Consider the following 22,004-nt stretch of genomic DNA (forward strand, 5'->3'; position numbering starts at 1 on the left):
TTCAGACACTGCAATATGTGAAAGAGTAATTCCTCATGTATCTACTCAGCTAACAGGACTCTTTCTGACGGGTTTAAAAAAGAGGTCAGGAAAACAAAGTGTTTACAATATAGAAATCTCAGATGTTGTTATGGTTTGCAGATTTGATAGCTGAGATTTAGATCCTTCTTTTTTTTTTAAAGTTGGTCTGTTTTAAGATGTCTCACTATACACCTCAGATAATCAGTCATTTTCAAAGAGGGAGACTATCATACACTTTTAGCTCCTTTAGAAATCTGTGACATTATTTATGAAAAGTTGCATCAATATTATACACCTTGCACTTCCATAGACAGGAGTCTCAGAATGACAGCACACCTGCTTCACAAATCTACAAGAACAAAAATTATTTTGGACCATACATCAGCATTTCACACTTACTGTAAGTCTTACAAACATTCCGCATAACACCAGCAATGTTTGTGTCCCAAGTTTTAACCTGCTTTTAATGTAGTAACTTCACGAGCCCCAACCTGGTCACCAGCATTCCTCTAACATTATTTTCATTTACAGTCCGGGTCATTTATTTTAAAATGCTACAACACCTGTATTTCTTTTGATTAAAAACACACTTGACAAATATATTGTACAATAAAGTTTATTAGCTGTTCTCCTCTTTCTAACAAATGGAATGGATAGTGTTGATAATTCTTTACAAACCAAAGCTAATTTGGTTGTGTGACTGCCCCATGACTGCCATAAGTACATCCCTCTTATAAACAATCAGTTTCAAGCAAGCAACGGCAGGTACCAAATAATACGGGAATTAGAGAATTTCATTACTGAAGGTAGTTCCATGTTTTGGTACAACGTATTTATAACATTCAGCACAGAAGTTTGTGCATTGCCAATGGAAGATCTTGTGCCTATGCAATCCGAGATGAACATGTACAGAAAAATAAAATGTATTGTTGACTGAATTCTCCCTTTGGTTAAGACATGCATAATTACAAGGTGGGGGGGGGGGAGAAACAAACACCTGAAATTCTGTAGAAAAGAGGAGAACTTGCATGTATTTTTTTTCTTGTAACTAATATTCCCTGGACTTTATGCCCAGCCACCATAGCCCATTTGATTTCTCATGATTAAGGAAGGTAAATTCTAATTTGTATTTTTATTCAAAACAAAAAGCTAGGAGTAGGTGGTAAAAGAAAAATATATTTTTTATATATATATATTTATACGTGTGCGCAACTATGTAAAGAAAATAATTCCCATAGTTACAGAGTTTAGTTAAAGAAAGTTTAATATATATATATTTATTATAACAAAATAGGCAGTTATTGTGGGTAAAATATTCATTAAAATCTGACCCCTAAGAACACACACATTTTTAGGCTATGAATCATTCTCTCATTGCCCTAATGACCATCTCTGCAGCGGTTTTCTGTATTACTGCCAATGGAAATTTGGCATTCCTCTGAAAAATACAAGGTTTCCTAGCACCTAAACATATTTTAGGCTCAAAAAGTGTGATGACCATTATCTATAAACAATTTCTGTAAGACACTATAAATAGTGTTTCACGAGGAAGATTAAAAACATTACACATATTTGTCCCTAGCAATTTTATTGGCAAAAAATGAAAAAATAGATTATAAGAATATCCATATGAAATTATGAAAATGAATATCCCTTGAGGAGTAGTAATGGGAGTTAATGAAAATGTTAACTCAAAATTTGAAAGTTTCTCTCTAACTGCCTGGAAAGAAAGGAAAAAAAAATACTGTGAGGATAGAATTTAACTCAGAAAATAAAACCTGCAATTGATTGCCCTGACCAAACCATGCTATTAAAGTTAAGCGTGCAAAGTTACTCATGATTTACAACTTCCTTGAATACAACTTTTCTTTCAATTGTTATGAAATTTTAAAAGAATGTCTATAAAGCTTTTTTGAAAAAATCTTTGAAAGTTACTTTCCCTTAAACATTAAGGAATTTTACCAAGCAATTCCCTCCCACCCCCACCCCAGACTAATAGCTGGTCAGGCCATTCCACTGTCTTGTTTGAAAAATGGCAAACCAACAACACACAATAATACGAATTATTTAAACTAAGAGAGACACCAAATGTAAAGCATTATGGGAACTGCAGAATGTGATGGTTAGGGTGTGAACCACGCTGGAAAGGACTAGACGCAGGCTCCACTGGAAGGGCTTAAGAGTCGTCAGATGTAGTAGGTGATGTCAGTTAGAAAATGAAAAATAAAAATCTGTTTTCATAATTTTTCCTTTGCTGGAACCCAGATGTAAGGCCCAGACTGTTCTTCTATGATCTGTTTCACTTGGTTGTAGATTTCTTCCAGTGTGTCTCCTTGGACAATAGCTGCAAAACATAATGTGGCAATCAGCAATCGTCCTTCCTAGCTCTGTACAGAAACCAAGATGTTCCAAGCCAAGCTGTCTTTTCTCTCACAGCGGCAAGAGGATTTTAGATTGCTGATGGAACAGACACCCACTGAGATTTCTGGTTTCTGTGCTAGACTGAAGCACATTGTTGATGGTACTGCAGGACACACAAAGCACCATGTCTCTCGCTCAAGGCTTGGGGTTCGGAAGCAGTTTTCACTTTACTACAAGTATACACATACAACTGAGGAGGTTTTTTTGCTTTTCCTAACTACACATTAGAGTTTGCCTGAGTCAATGTGCATCCTCCAGTATTCTTTTTGGTCCAACTTTCATGTGTGTTTCCAACACAAGGCAAGACAGAGTACAGGGCTGTGTCCTCATGCAGTCAAGAGTCAGGCTTGGTGTAATGCAGACTGGTGAACGCTGCAGCTGGATCCTGAAACTTCACAGCAAGGCTGGCTGACCTTGGGATTTCTACCTGCTAGCACTACCTTTGCTTTTAGCCAAAAAGAGGAGGAACTCCTGGAATTTGTTGCCCCACCAATAGATTCAAGTTTTATAGACAACAGGCCTCATTATATAGTTAAAAGTGCAATTTATATTCAGATGGTCTAAGTTAGATATATTTTCTCCAAGGCTAGAAAATAATTAGAAATGAGCCAGTATGGATGTGTTCTGGCATATCAGAGTAAAGTACAGTCTGGTGAAAAGGAGGATGAAGTTTGAGCTGTTCTTACCACACTTCAGTCTGAAAAAGCAATCACCATGAGTGAGATAGCAACTTCTTTTTAATTAGGATTGCCACCTCAGTGTTGATAATCCAAGAAACAAAGTTTAGCATGAGACACAGTTTTGGAGGCAGGCCAGACTCACTCTTTTGTGCATTAATATATTACTGCTGCTTCTGAGCTTTGCTTTCATGCAAATTACTTCCTTTTTATTCCGAATCATCATTCCCATCTCTTAAAAAACTTGCTCCCCATCTGCAGCCCATCGTGTCTGTGGGAGGAGGCTGTTCAATTATTATAGGTCAAGTATAACGTTCACAGCAGAACAGTGCATTAGAAAGATTTAGCAACATCTTTGCAATGCAAATAGGTGTAAGCTTCAGCACCTTACTTCGCTCCAGCTATGTTTAACCACACCTCTTCCAAAACTCAATACCCTCAAAACAAGATGGATGTGGTCTTCGTGTGCTTCGCTGCAAAGTTTAAGTCTGTTTAAACTTAACCTGCCAATGAAATTTATTTCAGTTACCCTACACGATGTGTTATTTTTTAACAGATAAGGGAATGCTTACACATTCTGTTTTACCACCCGACTCACATGGGTGGCAGCCTCCAAATTTTAAGTAGTAAGTGGGATTTGTAATGTCTTCAAGTATCTCAAACAGATTCAGAGAAGGATTCTGGCCTGAACTGGATTATCAAGGACAGAAGTCTGACCACTGCTTTCTTACTTTGTCAACAAGCCTTATAGTTCTGAGAAGAAACGTGGCCCTGAGCACTTAAAAAGCGCCCAGAGGTTTTTTGAAAGATTCTGAATTATGTCCTTTCATTTCCTGAAAAAAGTGTCCTATATAATGACCCGAGACAGCTTTGGAGAATTCCAGCTACTATTTAATTAATATCTATTATAATAAACTGACTTGTTTCCTGAACAATCCTTACACATTTGCAAGTCATTTGGTAAGGCACTCTGTAATAGGAAGAATTTGCAATATACTTTGAGAGTCCCGTAACTTCCTGGGTGAAGACAGATGGCTATGGGAAGAGTGGGAGAGCTAGATGCAGATGGGATAGCTGCATCTTGACAGCTGCAAGGCAGCAGAGAGGGAGACAGACAAAAAGGGATGGACTCAAGTTGTTCGCTGTGTGGGTAGCACACAATGTAGAGAACAAGGCAGCAGGAAGACTGGGGCAGGGAGTTGACCGGGTCTTCTATCTTCCCCCCATGTGAAGCCACCACCCCTTCCTGTGTCTCTGCCCAGGTGGAACAGACTTGTATTCACAGCTCTGCCCACGTAAGACGTGGAAGAAGGAATTGGGTAAAGGAGCTGTGTCACAGAAAGGAGGTGAATGGGGCAGCAAACTCTGAATCACTGCAAAAGAGAATGTAACAGGAAGGAAAGGAGTGACTGTCTATCTAGGACAGGAATGGGGAAAGCTCATTTCTGTTCTCCTGAAAAATCTTGACTTGATCAATCTCCTCCTACTGCAAGCCACAATGCAAACAATTAGCACAGTTTGAGTGCTTGCAGCCCATCCCTTGCTGTTACAGTTAGGTCCACGGCATACAAAATTCGATTTGCTAAGCACCATAATGCTGTAGTGCCCAATTTCCAGAGGCTTGCTTAATTACCATCATTCTTTTTACTTCCTGATTTAAAAAAATGGAAAGTAACATTTTCTACAGGAAGCTTTGCTGGGCAATCTCAAATTGCTCTGCAAATAAAAAGCTTTAAGTGTACAATATATCAACAAAGCAAACATCTGCACTACAATACCGAGGGAAATAGTAGAAAGTCTCACAGTTTTTAAAACCTAAATTAAGCTCCCAGTAAATTTTTGTATATATTGAATTAATTGATCAAATTGAAATCAGTGTAGACATACTAAGATGGCTCTATGCCTCAAAACAATCACAGATCAGCCGAAAAACAAAGTTCAGCCTTATCTCAGCAGTGAGGCAATTCCTATTTTATGGCAAGCAATAAAATTTCAACTCTGGCAAGGGAACAGTCCCAAGCAAAACACACCTGTGAAGTGTTCAGTAAATTCTTGCTCCAATTTCATGGCTCTCTCAAACGTCTTTCTGGCTTGCTCTTCCGTTAAGCGTTTATTCATTTCCCTGAAATTGAAAACATTATACATTTAAAACCTACTATCAAACACTTGGAGTCTTTTGAAGTAAGGTTTTAAACTGCTGTCTGAGTATTAACCCTAATAAGAGGCAGTCTCCTAAATGACACACCTAAGCAAAGACTGTAGAGGGAATGAGCTGTTCTGACACTATTTGGCATGGAATTTAGCACAATGACATTTGTTCTCAAGCACTTTAATTTGGATTAGAAACCCCGTCTAAAAGTCCCTAGAAATTAAACTCAGGAAATTAAATATCATTTAAAATGCAAATATTACAATTGTCCTCACATAACTTGCAGTTGGTTTTTCAAATACAATGACAGTCTCAAACAATTTAGCCTGAGGTACTTTACTTTTACTCACATGATATTTTCCACTGTTTTGGGTTTAATAAAAATGGAGATTGGGTACAGCTGGGCAATCTGCAACCTTTTGATCGCATTACCAGAAACATCAAGAATGCAATGTTTACCCTAAAAAGTGAGAGAGAAGGGAAAATGGCACTAAGCAAAATTTAAGTCACAGGTATGCATAGCATAATTATTTAGAAGAGAAAACACATCTCCACTGAAGCCAACAAAATTAGAGCATCTGCATCAATGATATTATGATTTCACCACTTTGGCACAAGGTCCCACAATGCTCCTCTGTTGGGATCATACATCATTTGAGATGTTCCTGACCCTTCTTCCTTCTTTTCTCTACCAGAGGTTGCAGCCTAATCAACAATGCAGAATCATGCAGTGAAACAGCTGTACTTCAACCACACCACCAAAATTATTTTTATTTTTTAATAATTTGAGGATCCTTTAGGGAAGTGGCCACGTCACAAATGCAGTTTAGAGAGAAGCCAGATGACTTAACTGGCATACCCGAAGGAGTAACCAGCCCTGATGGGAGGAAAATACACCACCATCAGAATCGTTAGATGGAACTGAATGCAAGCACTCTCCTCCCCTCAGGTACCACACAGTAGAATACCAACTTTGAGATGGTGAGTGCAATTCATTTGGGCTGATTATCTTTTATCTCTTGAGAAACCAATATAACTTAACCGTTCCTTGGGTGGTTGGAAGACAAAGTAGTAGGGCTGCTTTTCTCCCCACCTCTATTCTCCCACTAGAAGCAATTTTCCAGCTCTTTGGGATATGTCATCTCAAAGGCTCTTCCTGTTCCTCAGCTCCTCTCATCTCTGATACGCTCATTTCCACCTCACACATTTTTATTTCTTTCCTTTCCAAGTGGCATATGAGTAATTTGCCATACCACCATTTTAGAAAGGGATGGGGGAGTAGAAAACTGCTGTTGGATGACTAAAATAAGAAAAGCTTTTTCTTTAGCAGGAGACCAATGTGAATGGTAGAATTCTGTAAGCCAGGATACAAACCCACAAGCACCATAAAACCAATGGTTACTCATATACAACGCACTTCCTGAGCTCCTGGGAGATCATTCCTGGAGGGCACATTGAAGAGCAAGGAAGTGACTGCAGTCTGAAACAACCGACATGTTTCTGCTTCCTGGCAGGAGAGATCACTAGGATCATTTACATTTGATCACTTGCACAACAAAACCATAGAATTTTATTTCAGGAATTCTTAAGGAGGATAGAAATGTTCTTCCCACATGAACAATACCTATCTTCTTGCTTTCAGCTGACGACAGCTCTTTCCCAGAGCCAATCTGGTGATCTGGATGCTGACTGGTATCATTTAAGAAAAGTGTTTGTATGTTCTAGCAGAGTGTTTTACTACATGTGCTGACCTGTCCACATCTTTCAAATGTTTTCTCTTTAAATGTGGCAAGTGCTCTTGGAATTGAGAATTAGGAGCATTACCTGGTCCATTTTCCTTTTTTGGGATAAGACTCTTAGTATTTGCTGTGTTTGGCTCAACAACTTATGCCAGGTGCCAAAGGGTTTTGAGCAAAGAGAGGAGGACTAGGTTGCTAGCACAACAGCTGTGCTGGACCTTATGGAATATAACTGTGACAGTTTACTCCAAATAAATAACGAACGTGCATTAACAGTGGCCTCAGACAGAGATCTGCAAGTTGCTAGCGATTCCAAAGAGGATATGAAAATTCCTTTCAAGTGAAGATTTGGAAGACAAGGAAAAGAAATGCCAAGTACTTCATGATACAATTATCATGATTTCATCCAGGGCAACTATTAGCTCTTTGCACAGTGCATTCAAACAATATTTTACATATTTTTTTTAGTTCCTTACTTGCACTGCATCTGATTGAGAAAGACAGCAGAGCACTCAGTGCCTTCTACAATAACTGAAAAATGACATCAAAAAGCATCTTTAGCTGTGTCCATTATAGGTAGTGAAATGAGAGATAGGGATCAGCTGGAAGCATGGATGAATGAACGCAATTTAAAGCTATTGCAAGAATACCATTTTTGGTACTTTTGGGGTGGTAGCAGTCACTTCTGTTGTGTCTGCCCTTAAATTCATCACAGAAAACTTGGAAATCATCTTTTGTATCCCAGGAATAAGACCCACTGAAGATACTCATCTCTTAAGCAAGACAGAGAGGACTACAAGGACGGTCTAGTCCCAGATCGACCAGTTTGCAGCCCTGTCACGATTCTGAAGTCAAGTTCTGAAGGACAGGCCATTGTTTCCCAGAAGAATAATGTTAGCTGGAACTGAGAAATTACTGCATTTACCCGAAGTCCCACAGTGCCTGTGCAAGAGATTTAATAGCACGGAGACATCTGGTAGCACTCAGTTCTTCAAATCAGTTTATAAAAGGTTCACAATCATTTTGTACCTTACTAATCACACTAGATGAGCAAAAGAACACAGCCAATTTCAGGTCTAGGATGGAACCGAAGAATTCTATCTGTGCTATGAGGTGAAGCAACTGCCAACAGGTTTATAATGTTTAAGCTGTTCAATAAATACTTTCATCATTTAACCACATATGATAGTTTCACAACTTTGTTCAGCCTCCCAAACAAAATACTGTTCATTTACTTCAAAAGTTTCATAATTTTATTTCCTTTACTTTTCTTGCTATATACCACAGAGCCAGGTTCTATTCCATAGGGTGAGAAAGACAGAAGAAGAAAACTTCATCACATGAACCACAGAATCCCACCACGTTCTCCCTGGTTTTGATTCTAGTAAATTAAATTGCCAGAAATAACAATACTCAGCCATTTGGCCAGAATGGTCTACACTGTTTTCCAGAGGACTAACTACACTCCTGTGTCACCTGGGTTAACCACACTTACCCTCTGCATGTCCAGACTGGCAGTGCTCATGCTTGTGAGTTCCCACCTAGAAAAGAGCTGTTTCTTCTCTCATACAGATCAGACAACATTGTCTACTGTAAATGCACCATATTTGTAAGCAGTAGAACAACACTCATCAACCTAATGTGGAACATTTGCAAAGAATTTTCACCAAAAAAATTTCTTTAAAACAAGCAACTTACTCTAAGAAACATGCTTCCTTCATGCCACTCTTTTTCAGAGAGCTCAAGTAAAGTTCAGTTTGAATTTAGAATATTTAGATTTTGCAAGAAATAGTTAATTAAAGTCTATTCAGGATAAAACCAGTAAGGTCAGTCTTCAAAATGTAGTGGTAGTTATGTAAAAAGTCTTTCCAAAACTGAGTTTATTACATTCACTCTTTTCCCTTTGTCAGCTAAATCCATGAAGGGCACAAAGAATAACAAATTTATAAGTTTTCTTCCACACAGGTCTGTATCAAATGGATCATATTAATTGACTACACCACCACTATTCTTAATTAGTTATTGATCTATGTATGTGAGCTAGGCTAAATTAGCCTGTAATTCCGATTATTTCTTCTCTATTCTCTTTTTATAAGAGGGCACAAACTACGGTTGCTCTTCTCCCATCATATAATCACAACGCTTTCATTATTCCAAAGCTTCATTATTTCCCTAAATGCATTTGTGACAATGTGCTTTGCTTCTACTTTTGTACAAATTCCTTTTAAAGTCAGACGGTTCCTAATGGCTTCTTGCCATTCTTCTCTTTTCCCCTGTCAGCACAGTCAGATAATCATTAAAGTAACTGGCGCTGATTTACCTTTTCTGCTACTTCTCGCACTGATTGGACACTTGTTCCGTAAAGATGATTATTGTACTGGCCAGCTTCAATGAATTTGTGATCCTGAATATCCTTCTCCATTTGCTCTCGAGAAGTGACAAAATGGTAATCGCGTCCATCCACCTCATAATCTCGTTTTGGTCGAGTAGTATCTTTAAATATAAACCAGTAGTTTTTAAAGCAAAACAGAAAACAGTGAATTTTTTCCCCTACAATATTGAAAAATAGTCTCCCATTTATATTGCAAAATTTTCACAAAGGGATGACTGACCATTAAGACAGGTCTATAAAGTTTAAATAATATATTAACTTTTTTTTAACTCAACATACAGAGGTTGTCTATTAAGAAAATTAACAGAAAAAAATCATTTAGAATTGCTTTAGTATTTGCTGAGACTTACGTGGAACACATGAGCCAAATTTGTCTGGAAATTCTGAGATCAGATCATCATTTATTCTGTCTTTCATGGGTCCCAAAACAATCACAGGTCGAGTGTAACTGACTATTAAACATAAAGGAATAACATCAGTTACATTTCTGTATGATTGCTAACTTTCACAGTTCAGCAAAATAAGCTTTATCACATGGTAATGATTTTAAAACCTGAAAGAATATGTACTCCTAAAGAGAATAAAAACATGTTTAAGAAAGTAAATCAACTAATATCATAGGCACAGTAAGATGTTAGATCTTCAGCCTGAAATCACCACCCTGGGTGACTGAAGTCTTTGGAAGAAAAAAAAAAAAAAGAAAAAAATCTTTTCACAAAGTAACATCCTTCATTCTAATGAAAAAAGCAGAAGGGGGAAATTTGAAAGTCTTTTCACTTCAGAGGTACCTAAGCAGTAGCACTGTTCATGAAATTCTAGTTCTGTGTTGGGAGAAGCTTCTTATGTTCTCTAAGACCACAATTAAATATTCATATATAAAGACTCAACTATATATGGCTTCTGTAACTATTAACACCCTTATAAAATGAAGTGTAGCATCTTTTAAAAGCAGCTTAATTTTTTATGAAGTTATAAAGGGGTTTTGGTTGGAAATTAAGCTTAAGCAGAAAATATCCGATTATACTGCAAAAACCATGAAGACAATAATGCCTAAATATCTTGCCATTAGCATGTAATTTCAGCTGCATAAATTTTAGTTTTAGGTTCAATCTGACTTTACTGCACAAATAAGTCCAAATTAAATAAAGTTTGACCTATAAAATATATTTTAATTTGACTCTCAGAGCTACTTTCTTTCGATGGTATTAATATATTCATAAAAGGAATGTCTTGGATCCAGTAACTGTCAACCTATTAATTTAACAACAAACATCTTTGCTTAAAGACTAAGGGTTTGCCCACTAGTGTCTCAAATCCAAGCACCTTTAAATCTATTTTGGTCATTAGAGTTCTCTATTCCTCTGGGCTTCTTATTAGAAAAAACAAACCAAACAAACACAAAAAAAAAAAAACCCAAAAAAACCCACAAAACAAAACCCAGACTACTTTGGAAGTGAATTTGTGGACAAATGCAAATAACATATGCAGGGAATGTATTACTGCTCCTAAGCAAAGAAACGAGGTGCTAGTTCTCTTCTGGCCTTCCCCATACACTATGTTAGACTCACAAAGAGAATTACAGTCACGTATTTAAATGCCGAAGCATTTGGCTCTCTAAAATTTTTAGTTTTACAATATAACAGTTACCAAACCATTGGCTTATGCAAAGTCTTATTTACCTTTTCTCTTCAACCTTGACATTAATTCACTTGATATTACTATTGTTCTTACTAAACCATTAAGCTATCAGAATCTGGGATGCTAATGCCAGCTAAAAAGATGTTTCTCATTTTGTGAGACCCTCGGGTGTGCATACATACACAGATCTAGCAGCTGCTCATTTGAGGGTACCAAACCTCCAGTTCCCTAGCTTAAGCATAGCTTGCTTAGCACATCAGAGAGGGCCTACCACTTCCCCATTTCTAGCATGGTCTTAACTCATGCATTTCTCATCCGTGATCTTATTCGGAGCCTACCAAAATTCCAAATTATATGATATAAATAATGTAGTTTGTTTTAGTCTTATATAACAATTTTTATTACTTTTGGAAGCTTACTGATGAAATGGAGTCCATACGCCACTATTAACAAGTCACATATGTTCCACAATGCTATTAAAAGCAACTGGGCTGTGCCACCCACTGCGTGAAACTAAAAATGAAAACTTGACACTCAAAATTCATGTAAACATGTGACATATATTTACTTCCACTGCCACCTTATTTGATAGGTAATAGATATAAAATACTCCCAAAGGACATCCGTTTTACTGATTAATTTACAAATATGAGCTATGTATCAGAGAACGTAAATCAACCGTTAGCATCTGCGGTGGTGAATGGGAACACTAAAAATTCTGTCTCTATTACACACAGTGAAGCAAGATCAGCATCACACTAAAAATCAGTGAAAACCATTTTATTTTAAATGCAGCTGTGAGAAAGTATTTTCTCCTATCAATTTCCACTTAATTGAAAAATACCTTTTTTCTGGGGGGGGTGGGGGGGTCGGGGAATCACTTGGCAGTTGCTAAGCACCAAATTAGCCATATAAGAAGCCCATACAGAAATGGGAGACTGCCATGTTTTAGAGACATTTCAATAAAAGTTTACCTAAATAGACAAATGATCTATTGACACACTTTTTGCTATGACAGAAAAAAAGGAACTGCAACAGTGAGAACACTAAGCAATATGAAAAAAAAGAAAACTATAATTTCTGAGGTTCACACTGACGAAACTGTTAAACATACCATATTTTCCTTATGCAATGTAAACCACACAGAGTAAGTTATTTTAAGCAGCACACCTTTGGATTTTGCACTAAATAATTTAGCAATTGCATTTAATAATTTATGCCTTTATGCTTGATTCATTTGAATAATGGTAACAAGTTCAAAACAGTAAAGAAGTTTAACATGGTGCTCAATACATAGGGGCACATGAAGCATTCTAATAATTCAGATGGTATTTATTTTTTCCCAAGTGATAACTACAAACCTTCTTGTTGATTGACTGGTTCATATGACAAGACATATTCCTCTTGGCCACCTAAAATGTAAATGCAAAGACATATCTATGTATTTTTTTTCTAAACCAACATATTTAAATTGAGTCATTCAATGAACTATAATGATTCGCACATTCCTCAGTAATATGCATTACAATGATACTGATGAAGGACATTTTTCAAGAGCGATGAATTATAAAAATCACAAAGATAAGCCAAACACAAAATTTTAAAGCGTAAGACACATACAGCATAAATAATTTCCTGGTTTATGTTAGCATGTCAAATCTACATCAAGCACAAGAAGAATTTTAAAGCATTATTGAAATGCTCTTATACACATTTCCCTGAATGAAATGCATGCATGCTATCATTCACTGCTAGAAGCAATGCCACTTTCATCATGAACATTCTCCATACTTTGAAGCCAGCATTTACAATGACATTTTTCCATATTTATACAGGGCTGACAACCATGTATGTCAAGGTGTACATATCTTCCACTAACTTTATCTGGAAGTGGCATTTATATAAACATCTTCACTCTAATTCTACCAAAAAAAAAAACCTATTATGATTGTATATACTAAATAACTATTGTTTTATCAATGAATTTTTAAAGATGAAGTTGAAAACAAAGAATGCTTTGTATTGTTCTCAGCTCCAGAAAGCACATAAGCAGTGAATGAAACTACAGTAACTGGATTTTGACCTTTGACAGCTGCAGGCTTTTTAAATGTTAGTGAAAGCATCTGAAATATACCTCAGTTGCCATCCCTTTAAAATATTATTTCTAGTCTAACAAGATATCTCCAAGTAAGATTTCTTGCAATGAAATCACTAAAAGTTAACTCCATGACAGTAGATAATTTATAATTCTGAAGATACAAGCTCTAATTATAGGACATTACTGTGAACTTTGAATAAAATACAGTCCTTCAGTAACTCACTTGTGTAATTTTGGAACATTCTTTGGAGTTCATAAGCCATACTTACAACAGGCAAAGGAACATACCAATGCTATACCACAGTTGTATAGAAACAGATGGCAGATGAAGGCTTTTACAAATTCATATATTGCTTCTATGTATTCATTGTTTATTTCATAGCAAATACCATTGATCTTTCAAATCTGAAATTCACAATTTCATTAAGAGAAACATTTCTCTTATTTGTGATAAATTTGCACTCAAACTGTACTACAACAATATATGAACGAACCTTTTCATTTTCTAAGTTACTGCAAGTGAGGAATACCTTAAGACAGACACAAGAACATGCAACCTGTATATTTTAATATCTCAGAAAGTTACTCATGCAAATGGATTTTAGAAGGACAGTATATACTTTCAACACCCCTTTTAGGCTAGGGAGAGAAAGAGATAATCACCAACTATCAACTCATCTATGAAAGATACAGGTCACATATTTAGATACTTTGGAGAAGTCACATTGCTATAAGGTCAAAAATTACATTAGTTAAGCAAACTACTAAAGAAGATAATAAGTAAAAAGCATCCCCTAATTGAGGGCAAAAAGTATATATTGTCACTGCTTTTCAATACTTTGGAAAAATGAATATTAATAGAATGAACCTTTTGAACAACCGTACTCATCTGTAATCAAGATAACTTTCATATTAGACAGCAGTAAGAAGAAATTAAAAAAATTATTTTAATAAAAAGTACTTGGAAATACACATCCAGATAAGCAAATCCATGACATTCATAATAAAATCGAGGCTTCTCAAGTAACAACGGAGTAAAAAACTAACTAGTAGTACCAATAACAAGCTTGAAACAGAAATAAAGCAAGCTCTGAAAAAACCTTGGTGGGACGGAGAGCGGAAAACAGCAAATTTAAAAAGAAACAGTCGTGGTTCGGTAGGTTTAATGGCGTGTCATTAAAAATGGTTAAAATTGATAAGCTTGTCAAAGGTGACTTCCATACATGATCAATTTTGTGTTATTCTCAGGGAACGTGAATGCCACCCCCAAGTGGTTTCTTTTCAGTTACAGTCTACAACACTGTTAGCATTTTATATACATGTATAAATTCTCTCCTTCAGTGTAGTCAACTGGAAGAAAAAATGTAGATCATCACCTCCGAGAAGATCTACAACTTCCAAACAAATATATCTGTTAATGAACCACCTGCCTTATTACCCTAACATAAATTATATCTGTTTCTGAAGTGCCCGCCATACAGTCAGCAGGCCACCAGCAGGCTGATCAGTGAGCCACTCAGTGTCACACTGCGTGACTTCCACTGTTCCCTTCTTTTCGTATTCCTCTTCAAATCCTCAACTTTCTCACCTTCCTGCTCTGCTCTGGCTGGGGTTCCAGGTCTGAACTGTGAACCGTACTGAGTTGTTCACTGGAAATGACCAGTGGGATTAAAGTTCTGGCTCTGGTTTAAGACATTTTAAAGCTTTGTAGAGCAGCATCATGCAGCATATTACCCACTGTGAACGTGTAGTACTACTGTAGCTTGGGTAATAGTAAATACTACTGTAGCTTGGGCTAGTAAAAAAAGCTAACTCAGTCTAGTATTTAAAAGATGCTATGTCTTCAGAGAGAGAGAGAATGTGCATGCATGCCTAGCACGCTAATTTATCTTAACTGACTCCAGCACTGAATGTGTGTCGTATGCTTGGAAGAAGATTCATATTAAGCACCCGCACTTGACAAAAGAGATAAATGAAAGCTGAAAGCAAGGGTAAACACATTTGCTTATCTGTACTTTCATTAGAAACATATACATATTAAATCTGAGTATCAGTTGTGAAAAATTGTAGATAGTTATGTACTATTAAACAGATTACACAGTTTAATTACACTTCTGGTATTAAGCTCAACTACATATAATTATATTTGTCAGCATTAAATTTACATTTAGGTTTTAAACTAGCTAGCTCACATAATTTAAAAAAAATAGGAACAGATTCAAATTAAGGTGAACTAAGAAAATCACAGATCACAATAAAAATAACCATAAAGGAGGTTTGCAATGATTCTCTCCAGTCAGTTTTTTAAAAACAAAGACACAGCACAATTTGCAGTACTCCACCAAACACATGAATATGGATTTCACCTGAAGGTGACTACGAAGTTCTGCTTAACATGTAAATAGCCAGAAAAGACGAGACGGACAAAACCAAAGAAAGAGCTACTAAACAAAGGTTCTAAATAAACAAAGAACTTAAAAACACTTACGGTAACTACTTTCACTATCGCTGGCGTTAGAGGTTACATGCTCTGAAATTGCAACACAATGGAAAAAAAATAAGGAACATACACTAATGGCATGAGTCCAAAAGAAAGCAAACTGACACAAAATAATCCAGATGAAAGACAATACTGATATCGAAATGCTGAAATCAATACATACTGCATAAAAAAGTTTTAAGGTACTTCTCATAGCTGTCAGGATCAAGCTTAATTTCATACGAAAGGAATTGATGTTAATAAAAAGAAAAACATTAAATAGCACATCAAAAGAAGATTACGAAAAGTATACTACTTCATAGTTCACATGTAACCCTGCAATTTTTAGGTTTTCACTTCAAAATGAATTTTGTTGTGCAAAAAGTCTGGGATTATGCATTTCAACATCTATGCAGGCAATTTATTGATTACATTAGGAGTCTTGTAGCAGAAAATATTGGACTATATTGCAGGAAATACAGAGTTCAATAATAGACACTTTCCTATGGTATATTAAATAGTTTACTTGAAATGCAATGCTGAATTAAGATTCCACCCCCCGCCCACCCCCGCAATGCTTTAGTTTTCAAAAGCTCCCAACTTTTAACTTTCATTCTGGACTATCTATATTAATTTCATACCTTTTGCATAGTAATCAAAATACTTCAGTAGCTACAAGGTGTTCATTTTAAGCTATCTAACTGCATTACATACCTTTATGATAAAAATTAATGCAATCGAAGAATTTCAGGTATCAATCTATGCTGCTAGTTACCTGAAAATTCTACAAATCTGGTGAACAAATATGAACTTCGATATTGCTGAACTTTACAACAAAGAATCAATTTTCATGGCACCCAATCAGGGTGTCTATTTGTAATGAAAAACGCTAACATTCACAGGTTAAGACTGCATAAAGAAGCTTGTGTTTGACCTATACAAATTAAATACAACCAATGTGAAATTATGTACCTAACTGTGTGCATACAATAATATATGTTTTTGTCAAGAGGAGCCTTTACAATACATTAAATTCAGTGTGGTTCCTCTCACAGAAGATTGAAGAGAAGGAAGCAAGGGGACTTTAGAAGCAAGAATACAATTAATGAAGTGAGTATGCTTCTAGTGATTAATAAACATTTTAAAAAGTTAGTCATCATATATAAACTAATTAATCTTTTAAAATGTTTTTGGATAAAGTGAACTAATATCTTTAAACCACAAATCTCTGGCTAGACTGAACTCCCTCATTTCATTTCTGTGCAGGCAAAACAGACAAATTCTTCCTAAAGTTTGTAAGTACCAGCAGTTTGGATTTATTTCCATTTCATTTTCTTGTCTTGGAAAAACAATGTCCACATTGGCATGGAAGAGGCAAACAGTGATGTTTAAAAGCCTTGTGGTAGAATATGAAAGGGAGACATTGTCAATTAAGAACACAAGTGTTGTGATAGTCCATTAATGGGCACAACTGCTGAAGATGTAAAGCCTAAAATGCCAGCAAAAACAGTAGTCTTGCAGAGCCCAAGTAACATAGCTTGCATTAAGCGTGGTAAGGCAGTTTCAAAAAGTTTGACTGTGCTGAAAAACAGGCTAGAAGCCACTTGTTTTTATAACAGAATCACCTAGTGACATTTCTGGACCATAATGCATAGTTTAAACTAGGTATGATCATAAGGCCATAAAGGCTGCTTATGATCTTCTGCTCTAAACCATAAGGCCATAAAGGTTGCTAAGGGCTTCTGCTCTAGACCAAGAATTTCCTTGAAAATGGCCATTTCAGAAATAGAAAATTGATGTTACAGACATAGATATGTTATAATATCACATAACTATATATACAACTAATATATATATCTATAATATAATTATAGATACAATGTTATAATTTAATGATTGAGGCCAAGTATAGAAGTACACTGCTTCTTACATGTCGTTTCAGGAACACTGTACATAACAGTTATGCCCTAGGCAGAAATGTTATTTTTAATGACCTTCAGTCACATAATTTTAGTGACTAATTTTGCTATTCCATAAATGCATAACAATGTACATGTTTAATAGCTGTGATGAAAGCAAGGTCTTGACTTTTTTTTTGTCATTTTAGTACAGTGGTGCTGTCTGTGTAGACAAACGGATCTGTTAAGAGTACTCAGTGACTTTTTAATCTTACTGGATTCAAGTAGTTAACATTCCTGCAAGAACGACAACAAATGCTTATGTGCCTCCTCTATTAGCTACCCCTCTACCTGGTCTAAAAGCATCATAAGAGTTCAAGTAAGTCAGACAGAAAAACTTCCATGGCATTTGTTAAGCAAAGTTTTTTGTTTAAGTATCTGTAAATATCAGTCACCTAGAGAGAGGATTGAAAACTAACTAGTTGAAGTATTACAGCAATGGTTGTACTAATACTGGAAAAAGCCATAGGTTATTTTTAAATACATAAACCCACAAAGACAGATAATAGTGACATTAAAAAAAAAAAAAACCACCAAATTTAAAAACACAGTATTATTAAGAACAAACAAGTAAGCACTGGTAAGCTTCTGAACAAGAAAAAACCCTAATGTGATAGTCACATGAAAGTAACTTGTTCCTGAAAGCAAAAACCCCCAGAACATTACAAAATAGAAAAAGCTTATGAAACATTTTTAGAGTCAACCTCCTTATGCCAGTCGAGCACCAGTCTCAAAGAGATCTGTTAGGGAAAAAAAAATAGTAGTAATTTTTCAGATGGAGGTTAAAATAACTTGGGAGTATTTTGATCACTTACTCAGGCCTTTTGATCCCATGTCGTCAGGGACCTCCTGCAGAGTAGTCCCCAGAGGGCAAGCAATAAAAAGACAATCACAAAGAAAATAATTGTCAGTAATATATAAAATTGGCGCTACGACAGGAGACAGTTCCCAGAACATCACAGGAGAAGATAAGTCTATAGGATTTGACCTGACTGGCACATGAAGTGTAATCAGTGATGCAAATGGCAGAGAACACAGTTTGAAGCAGACCTGGTCTGAATTAGCAAACTTATGCAATTGCTTTTTGAGAAGACACTTTTTTTTTTAGTGCTGGCAACAACGATGAAAATCAAAGTAACCTCTCTTCATTAGGAAAACCGAATTAGAATTAGTCACTTTGAAGAAACCAGTCTAAAGGGACTGATTCGAGAAGATGGTAAGCTCCATTATAATTTCTTTGCTGCTGTGCCCTCTCCTCCAAGTCAGAAACAAGGAACCATCACTGACAGCGCTGGAAGGCTGTTACCTCCTCCAGTTACGTACACGCTGTTACTCAACAGTATTACCCAGTCTATTCCCAACTGGGATACTCTTGGATTAAATTTTACTTTAACTGCAAACAAATGGTTTTATTGATTTTGTAGATTAGTTTGTCATCGGCACCTCAAGCTCGTTAGCCTGTTGCAGCTCATGAAACTGTCTCCATGGTAACACCCTACTGCAATCTAGCAGGCCCTTCTACATGTGCTTTGCTCTCCGTCGAATGCCACATACTTACGGTCAATATCACTGGTTTCCTGCTCACTCTGGTCCTTGTTCTTGTAGAAGGGAAATTTTCGGGAAAAGAGGTTCTTTTTACGCTTGTCATTGAATGACTGCTGAAGAAGAGAAGGAGGGGCAAAACAAAGGATGTCTAATGTCTGTGTGAACAAAGGCCCAGACCAGCAGCTTTGCGGAAGCTGACTCCTATAACCACGTTATGCAGTGCGTATTTCAGTTTAACACTATCTTCTCAGCTCATTAAAAATAGAGATTGGGATTATGGCTTTGCTCACACCCTCCATGTTTCACATGCTTACTACTGAGAGAACTGGCAGGCTGATTCATCCTGCATGGCCTGACCTGTATTTCACAAATTTAGGCTTGCTGCGAGTGTAAAAAGATGGGAAAAACTAGGCTGCTATAAGATGGCCAAACCATAATGAACTCAAAGTCAATTAAATCACTGACATTAACTAATATAGGGGTTACAGTATTTTTTAAAAATGCTGAGGCTTTACACATGCTTTTGCGAACAGCTGATATTGTAACAGCACACCAGAAGTATTTGCCAGTGTCACCCATTAGCAAAGGCAAAACTGTAAATACTTCGGTGACAACTGCAAAATAACTTAGCATACAATAAAGAAAAATGGAAGTTAAAAGCTATCATTGTATCAAATGCTTATGATAAAACTAAGTAACAGTGAAATAGGAAAAAAACAACAACAAAAAAATGTTTCTAGCTAAAATATCCAAACAATTTAAAAAAAAAACACACCAGCCTATATTTGTTTCAATCTTTCACAATTGCAATTCATTGCAAGTTCACTGAAAGAAATGACTTGGCTCTAAGTAAGTGTGCATCCCAATACCATGATTAACTTTCAAAAGATACAAACTCATTTCATTTGTTTATTGTGCCAATTTTTTTTCAAGGGTGCATTTATAGAGAATTACCATGTGAAAAACCCTGTATGTCCAAGGATCACGTTCAGCAACTTTTGACATTAACTGCTTGTGTTGCCGAAGAATTTCTGCATCTCAGCTGCTACAAAAATTTCTAGAGTTACTTATACGGACATATACATAAACTATTATTGTGCTCCTTCTAAACAATGGAGAGCATCAATGTATTTTCATTCATATATAGGTATGTCTACAGGTATAATTAACACAGAATTTAATAATATCTGCCTTGTCTTCTGTTGAAGACATTATGTGACTACAGTGCCTTTAATTTATTATTCTAGGTCAATAAAGAAACTCAATGTATACATAAATCAGCAACATTTTTACTGCGATTATGCCCAGAACTAGAACTAATACAGCTAACTTGAAGCCAGCTGAAATTTCTTTTCATCTTTAGTCATAAGTGAATCATCTGACCAATTTTGCCAAAACATGAAATTTGCCATGTTTTTGTCATTTGGTTTGCAGAAACTCTATTACCGGAAGGATGGCAAAAGTAAGAAAATGCCCAACTTCGTTCTGAGACCCTAGGCTGCAGGGGGACTGTTTATTTCTAAGCCAAGCAGAGCCCATGTGCAGCAGGAAGTAATAAAAGTTCCACAGATCCATTTTTTAAAAGCTACTTTAAAAAAACCCAGAAACATTTCTAATTCGTACATTAAAGACTCTACTAAAAGCTATTTCTAAAATTTGGAGCGTGTTAACCTTCAAGTAATTGTCTGTCTTCAGCCAGTGTGAGCTCACCTTCCTCTATTATATGCAATACAGTTGCAAAAAGATATATTATCTCTTCTACCAGCATAAAGTATGGAATGAAATATAGTAACAACTAGGGGTCAAATAGGACAAAGTTTTTTCAAATGGTGCGCCACCTTCTTTGGTACAATTACAAAACTAGCATTTGGCCTTCCTAAAGAGAATACCTATAGTGCAACACAAAAGCTGCATCCTGCTACAGTATTAACAATCCTTCTGGCCATCTGTTTTAATACAGACTTGCTTGGCAATATCAGATACTGAAACATCCAGTGATATTTTCATTACCATTGTTTTAAAAAAATTTACTTGAAACTACCAGGTGTTAAAGAGGCTCATGGTACCATGGGAGTACAGTCAGTGACATTGAGCTCTGGAAATAGCAATACCATGTTAAATAGGAAATCCATAAAACCTTTAATTGGCTGGCATCTGTGCTTGAGTAAAATGGTCATTCCACTGTAAGAATTGGTTCATAACCAACCTGACACATGGACAAAAGAACTGGTTTCGAGCCAGTCATATGCTTGCAGGAACCATAGTTGGCATGGGCAAGGTTTTAGCTTATGCTCCTCCTGACCTTCCTCATCTGAAGTCAACAAGTCATTGCAATTGATTTCTCATAACCAGAAAGGTTAATGCAATCTACAGAACAAGGGCAACAAAGAAATATGCCCAGAGGAGATCTCTGCTGACTATAATGAAAAATACTGTAACATGAATTTCCAAGAAGTAGAAGTCTTGCATGTATATAATTTTTCCGTTCAAACAAGTCCCTCAGTTTGGGCAAAAGAATAGGGGAAATAAATGTAACAAAGCTAAAATGGTGCAGCTTAACTGAGGTGGTGAGACTCTGCAATTTGTATAGTTAAAATAAAAGGAGTAGCTGGTTTATTGTACTTCATAAAACATAATTGGGTTCTTCATTTTAGTTTTGAAATATTTCATATCAATAATTATTTTAACTTTCTGTACAGTAAATGTTAATGAACTAATATTAATTTTTATATACTGCATGTATAATGGTCAGAGTCAGTTCCATTGCCAAAAAAAAAGGGGGGGGAAATAAAAGTAATATTATACCGATTTTGCATAAAAGATTAGCCAAAAGATTATTTTTAAAAGATACCATGATTATAAAAAGCTAGAGAGAATTGCTTATTAG

General features: G+C 36.1%; 1 protein-coding gene across 29 annotated transcripts in view; it reads right to left on the reverse strand.

Annotated features, from left to right (window-relative positions):
• Positions 1-621: 621 nt before the first annotated feature.
• The window catches only part of DLG1 (discs large MAGUK scaffold protein 1), a 170,115-nt gene continuing 148,732 nt past the window's right edge, over positions 622-22,004 (reverse strand). For 11 of the 29 annotated variants that reach the window (XM_049803811.1, XM_049803810.1, XM_049803802.1 and 8 more), the window contains 9 exons: positions 19,131-19,230; positions 15,624-15,665; positions 14,004-14,039; positions 12,399-12,449; positions 9,750-9,851; positions 9,328-9,500; positions 5,619-5,728; positions 5,150-5,241; positions 622-2,365 (listed from right to left, as the gene is read on the reverse strand). In XM_049803811.1, coding sequence (XP_049659768.1) covers positions 2,259-2,365; positions 5,150-5,241; positions 5,619-5,728; positions 9,328-9,500; positions 9,750-9,851; positions 12,399-12,449; positions 14,004-14,039; positions 15,624-15,665; positions 19,131-19,230 — 813 coding nt within the window. In that variant the 3' untranslated portion in view covers positions 622-2,258. Of the gene's footprint in view, positions 2,366-5,149; positions 5,242-5,618; positions 5,729-9,327; positions 9,501-9,749; positions 9,852-12,398; positions 12,450-14,003; positions 14,040-15,623; positions 15,666-18,387; positions 18,422-19,130; positions 19,231-22,004 lie in introns of all 29 variants that reach the window. The other 18 variants (XM_049803819.1, XM_049803809.1, XM_049803808.1 and 15 more) reach the window with 6 other exon arrangements.

This window comes from Accipiter gentilis, chromosome 6, assembly GCF_929443795.1.
Source record: "Accipiter gentilis chromosome 6, bAccGen1.1, whole genome shotgun sequence".
NCBI classification, from domain to species: Eukaryota; Metazoa; Chordata; class Aves; order Accipitriformes; family Accipitridae; genus Astur; species Astur gentilis.